The sequence below is a fragment of the Aplysia californica genome, unplaced genomic scaffold (genome assembly GCF_000002075.1).
Source record: "Aplysia californica isolate F4 #8 unplaced genomic scaffold, AplCal3.0 scaffold00481, whole genome shotgun sequence".
Classification (NCBI taxonomy): Eukaryota; Metazoa; Mollusca; class Gastropoda; order Aplysiida; family Aplysiidae; genus Aplysia; species Aplysia californica.
This window is the reverse complement of record NW_004797751.1, coordinates 546016-552429: the sequence shown is the minus strand read 5'-3', so window position 1 is coordinate 552429 and position 6414 is coordinate 546016. Positions and strand designations below refer to the sequence as shown.

The 6414-nt window shown below is 38.1% G+C and overlaps 1 protein-coding gene across 4 annotated transcripts in view; it reads right to left on the bottom strand.

The window, feature by feature from the left end:
• Nucleotides 1-267: 267 nt before the first annotated feature.
• LOC101856285 (TBC1 domain family member 5) overlaps nucleotides 268-6414 on the bottom strand; it is a 70918-nt gene continuing 64771 nt past the window's right edge. For all 4 annotated transcript variants that reach the window (XM_005105618.3, XM_035971682.1, XM_035971684.1 and 1 more), the window contains exons 20-21: nucleotides 5424-5503; nucleotides 268-3834 (exon numbers count right to left, since the gene is read on the bottom strand). In XM_005105618.3, coding sequence (XP_005105675.1) covers nucleotides 2773-3834; nucleotides 5424-5503 — 1142 coding nt within the window. In that variant the 3' untranslated portion in view covers nucleotides 268-2772. The remainder of the gene's footprint in view (nucleotides 3835-5423; nucleotides 5504-6414) is intronic.

The window sequence follows — 6414 nt, the reverse complement described above, 5'->3', positions numbered from 1 at the left end:
TTTGAGACAGATTTGACTAACTGGTCCACTGTAACATTTTGTAAAAGACACAAAAATATCTAAAGAAAACAAATCCTTACACAAAGGAACCTGCACCTTATGACATGGCCTCTTCAATATTTCATGGAATCTTGATACTTCAAACAGGGTCTATTTGTCTGTATTCATGTCTATTTCAACTTCTATGTGGTGTAACTATCATTATTATTACTACTCCAACATCTGCTTCAAAATAACCATTATTATTATCATTATTATTATTATTACTTTTATTCATAATCTTTATTGGCTTTATCATTATAATACTTGTTGACAGGAATTTTGCCACTGAGCAACCAATAAGCATACTTCATATTTTTTGGCGCACTGATTTCAAATCTGACAAACATTGTTTTCTCTCACGTCAGGATTTTTAGCTACCGTATCAGCTAATTTCATTTTTGTCATTTATTGATATATTTGAGAGTTGTTGTGTCTGGATCGCTAACAACAAAGTTGTAGTGTGAAGTCGAGTGACAAACTAAATCCACTCGAACCTGCAGCTTGTAAAGCATTCAATTAGCATGGGGAAAACTTCCTTGGAAGTCCCGGGGTTGACCTTTATATGGTCACTTTTAAGCACAAGGGGGCTATCCCGAAAAATGCTTGCCGTTTTGAGAAAATCGAAGGTAAAGTTTTTGCCACTTGTTTAGTTTCATTAAAAAACAGGGAGAGCTTTCTCTATAACTAAACAATTATACACACCAATGAAACCAAACTTCTCATTTAGCTAGGACAAGGCCTAATTTTGGTGTAGGTCAAGATTTCTGGAAACCCCCGAAATCTGGGTTAGCCCGCTCATCCTTAAAAGCAACCATATTAATATTATTCTGACTGACGCAAAAATCTGTTAAAAATATAATAAAGAATAGGCATTCCAATTTCTCTTAAAAATGCACATTTCTGCACTCGCATCTTGAATTTTTTTCTCTCCCAATCTTGGAAATACACAGGAATAAAATGGTGTAATATTTCATCAAGATAACATGGGGAAGGAGATATAATGGGTTTCTTCAGTGCAAAATGGGTACTGCTCACGAGCAAAAGTGCAAGATCCTTAAAGCATATCTGACTCGTTCCAATGATGTTTCTAATTTGTACGTATTAATGTTGTTACACAATTTAAAAGCTACGGACCTTTTCTCACATTTTATCACTTAAAAAATCGAAAATAGTAATAAAAATGTAACTAAGGTTTACTTTTCTTCTCACTGGTAATCTTTATATCAGTGTTAGATCAAGTAAAATCGGTACTCAGAATATCACTAAAACCTGACACACAAGCTAAAAAATGACTGCACACCTGAAATCAGCAGCCCAAAATTACTTGAAAACTCACAATATCTCTCAGTTGGCAGATGAAAAGTAGAAATTTGTTGACCAGTGAATTATTATCATTATTGCTATTACTTTCACTATTATTATTATCATATTATCTAACTTTGAGGCAAAATGTGGCCCCCTTAATTATAAACTAGGATTTGACCAAATCTTCCCCCCCACCACAGACTAGCGTGTAAGTACGTAAAAAAATATCAAGGCAGTCTGTCTAGGCTATACTGACATCTTCTGTCAAAGAAATTGTTTCTGTATTATATCAAGATCTCAACATATCACAAAATAAAGTCATGACTAATGTTTGACTATGGATTTGTTCAAATGCAGTTTTTCTAAACACATTAAAAATAGACCTACATTATCTCTCTATATACTGAACATATGTCTTCAGCTTCATTTTTTTTACTCATATTTATTCAACTTCTATAAAAGCCTTTTGACATTTTGCTAATACATGAAGATCTAACTTTATCCCGTGAGTATGAGTACCCTACAATACAAGTAAAACAAAGTTAAATCTGAAAACTGCTTCATCAAAGAAAGAAAACCAAACTAAAACACCCCATACTAAAAACTAATAAGACACTAAGAGGGTATACATTAAGAGAATGTCCATCGTCAAAGTCAGACTCTAACCACGTATCTGTCAAACTACGTTAAATACTTTTTCTGTCTCAAATTAAGTTATTTACAATCACAATTACAATTGGTTATACTATTCTGGGTTTTAAAAAAAAAAATAACCTTCATTCTTTTTCATTTTTCTTAAAAACAATGTTCACACACATACACGGAAAAAGCCTAACATCGATAATATGAAGCTGAGAAAAATGTCACCGATTGTCTTTAGTACTGTTACTGTGACAACCTCCTCCTCCCTTTTCCAATTTGTGGTGAACACTGCTCCTCAAGTTTGGCAGCTACCTACATTATATACCCCGGCGGCAAATTCGTTCCTTTTGATTTATAACGTACATTGAAAAAAAGGGTTTTGATCATGAAAAGATTGCCTACAAAACGTACGCCACACCGGAAAGAAAGCTTTACAACAGTACAATGGTAGTACTGGCAAATAAAAGAAAAAATCAAATTACACATTGAGCAATAAAACCATACTCAGCAGCCAAACAAACATTCTATCCAAAACATATGCAGTCAAGTCTTATTATACATGTGTACCTTGATCCAGCTGGCAACATCACAAAATATATACACACTCCTTTGTTTCGAAAGCTCTCCAATGTTCAAATAATTCGACCAAAAGACATACTCTCTTCCTCAAAGAAAAAAATACGCTCAACCATGAATTAAAATCATGACCGCAAACCTTCCGGGCCCAAAGACTGGACATTATTCAGACTAAAACCTTGAGCATATATTATGAAAAATGCTTTCTTAATATTCCATTCCTTGATCGTACTTGAGTTTATATAACGGATTGATCCCCTCCCCCTGACCCTCAGCACCGAACAGAGATTTAGACGGCTGACTTTTGGATCTTTCTCTCCCTTCTCTCAGCCTCCTGTCTCCCTGTCCACTGCCCCTCCGGTCTCCCCTTCCTTCCAGCTGTTCAACAGGTCTTCTCTCCTGGCCAGAAGACGTTGCAAAGTCAGGCCAGTACGTTCTGCTGGGCATGTCTACGTTAGACTTTGCTCTTCTCCGAGAATCCATTGAGCCCAGCTCTTTTTCAGCTTGTTCTTCACGGGAAGATCTTCGATGCCGGCCAGGAACACGGTCAAAATCATCAGACTCCACCCTAGTAGAGCTTGGGTAATCGCTAGATTTCCGACTCCCTGGAAGCACCTCATATGCCTGCGTCTGCTGCTGCTGCTGCTGCTGAAGCTGTTGCTGCAGTAGCAGTTTCTGCCGTTGTTGCATCTGCTGTTGTTCTTTTGGGTCCACCGATTTAAACATACTTCGGATTTTTGAAGTGAACGGGTTTGAGCTAGTGGCATTGGTATTGGTGTTGACGGCCCCACCATCGAGGGCCTCATCCCCACCAAAACTGCTGCTCCCTTCTGCAGACTTCAGAGCTCCAGCACCCATTTTGTCCAGGGAGTCGGCATTGACCATTTTGTCCAGGGAGTCGGCATTGACGTGATAGTCCCACAGCTCCACAGCACTGTTGCCCTTCACCTCTCTCTCCGCCGCACCGTGAGGAGGCATGTCCGGACCGTGAACATCTCCGGGCGTGCCCGAGTCCGTAGACGTGTCTTCGCTACTTCTGTTTCTCAGCAGCGCCCTCTGCCTGGCTGGCACTCTACGATTCTCCGTCTCCAGCTGAATATCCGACTCGGGGGAGGTGACCCCAGTACTGTTGTCGTCTCTCCTTTGTTCACTTCCATATGCACTGACTTCATCGTCTTGAGAGCTGTAAAAGTCTTCATTAATGTTGATCTCTTCGTCATCGGCAATGGTCTGAGAGAACTTGAGGGTACCGTTCAGAACATCCCGTACCTAAAAAAAAAAAAGAAACAACAGATTATCACCCTGAAAATTTTAGGAGAAAATAAAAGCCATATATTTACATCAAGACGATTGTTTGTTTGTTTGTTTTTTGTTTTCTTGAGTAATGAGAAGCGCACTAACACAATAACAATCAGGTTGTGCAGGGAAAAACAAGACAGACTGAAACAACAAAGGGAAAGAAAAGAGAAGGGGCCTATCTGTGGCACCTTCCAACCACCAGGCTTCTGACAACATACCACAAACTCAAGGAAAATAGTTTTGGTTTCAGTGCATTCCACTCACTGCAACCTTAAACACTAGAGGCATCACATATTTGGTAAGAAATTTGATTACTTCTTTATGTTGATTTTTTAGTGCCCATGTTAGACTAAGATCGACTGTTGCCAAAAGTCATCACCATCAAGTGCCAGATCTGCAGCAGACATTGGCAATCATGGTTTGCCATTCATTCCTATGTTCCGTTGCTCTAAGAAAAAACCCTATATTATCCCGATCTTTACCAATCACCCATCCATTTAGGCTTTCCAAGTAAGTTGTTCTGGGTTTATCCCGACCTCATTTGTCTTCAGTTTTACCAATAAGAGCTAGATGTTCAAGGCACTTATGTCTATTCAACTGCCAAAGAGAATGCAGTTGTCTTTCCCTGATCGTTTTCTCCTGGAAGCAGCCTATGTAAGCTTCTTCAAGTATTCACTCATTTCATTTCTTTTCCTTCCACAAAATTCTCAACAGTCTCTTGAGACACCACATTTCTGCTGCTTTATTCAATTTTCCCAGTCTTGGGTAATTCAGTAATAGTCTACCATTCCCAGCCACATTGAAGGGCCATACAAAGTGTTGTAGAACTTTTATTTTGGTAGTCATTGAGATGTTTCTATTATTCAGGATTGGGCTCATTTTATTGAAACTACCTATTGCCATTGAAATTCTTCATTTCATTTCAGTGGAACTTTTGGCATTGGATGTAGTGTCTAGACATTTAACACATTAAACTCCAGCGACTGCTCCCTGCGGCTGGTGTGACGTACACAAATATAATAATTCTATGGAGTTTCTCATCTCAATAGCCATGAGTGCAAATGAAACTTCTTATGAAGCTTCTCTGACAGAACCAACACACCTTCTTTTTTTTTTAGTCAAAGCACATGAAATAAAAGTAGTTGAGACGTTTTCTAAAAATCAATTCCGTCAAAACATAGAAATCAATTCTAGGGTCAATGTGTTAAACTGTTGAACTTGTTTGACTTTTTCATCTTTGCTTGTAAATGAGATTATACATAGGATTTCCAGCTTCATTAAAATTAATAAGCATTGTTTTCTTCAGAAAAAAATAAAAGAGAAAGAAGATAAACAAAAGACAAAAAAAAAAAAAAGAAATCTTACTCTCACAAAGGTTTATGTCAATTTGCACTAAGACTCCATTTCAACTCCTAAATTCAGTATTAGATTAATAATAGGACTATAATGGGAAACATAGATCAAAGAGCTTCATTTGAGCAGCATTTGAATGCTTAACAATAAAAATAAAATAAACACTCCTAGCCCAAATTTCAAGAGAGGTACAATGCCAGACTTACCAGCTTGAGGCCAGCCAAAGACACCATAACCTCGTCATCAACATCCAAGTTCTGTTTAGACAAGTCTTGCTGCAGACGTCCTGAGATCAAACAGTAATAAAAAAAATGCTCAATATAAGTATAAGTTTGCAACAGATTAAACTTCCATCCAAAGACAGAACGACATAATTGCACATTTCCTGACTTTGAGAAAACCATTTAAAAAACTCTTGATGCTTGCTCTTGAGATCAGTTACTTTCAAAGTATTACCACTTTGAAAACTACTTTTTCGGATATACGTTGTTGTCCTGCCTTTGACATATGAAGGATAATGCATGAGAAGTACCATAAAACTCAAAAAACTAATTTAGTCAGATTTGAGAATTTAAGGTTGTTTAAAAAAAACAACCCCAGCATCATCATCATCCTTATCAACATAAAGAGCCCGATTTGAAACAGATACTGGCAGCCATAGTTCCCATCATATTTCTTTTATGCTGGTATGCTTTCAGAAAACCTAAATTTTCCTGGTCTTTCCCCATCACCCATCTGTTACAAGCTCTCTGAGTAATTTGTTCCTGGTCTACCTCTTCTTCTTCTGCCATCTATTTTTCCAGTGAGAGATGTTCAAAACCTTCATGTATATTCAAGAGTTGCAGAAGCTGCATTAGCTTCTTTCTAATAGTTTTTATTAGTGAGCAACCCACGTTGGATCCATCCAGCACTACCTTATTCGATTTCTTTTCCCTCCAAGACATTCAAACCAGTCTCCTAAGAACTTTTAGCACACACACACATGCACACATACACATACAAAGATACTCCTCTCCTTACCTTTGTCCATTATCTCCCATGAAAACCTTTTCTTCAAAATCCCCTCCTCCCCATCTCCCACCCCTCAAAAACACACACACACACACACACACACACACACACACACACAGATACTCCAGTCCCAATCCCTACCATTTTCCTGTGTCTCCCACGAAACCTTTCTTGATCAAAGTCCCC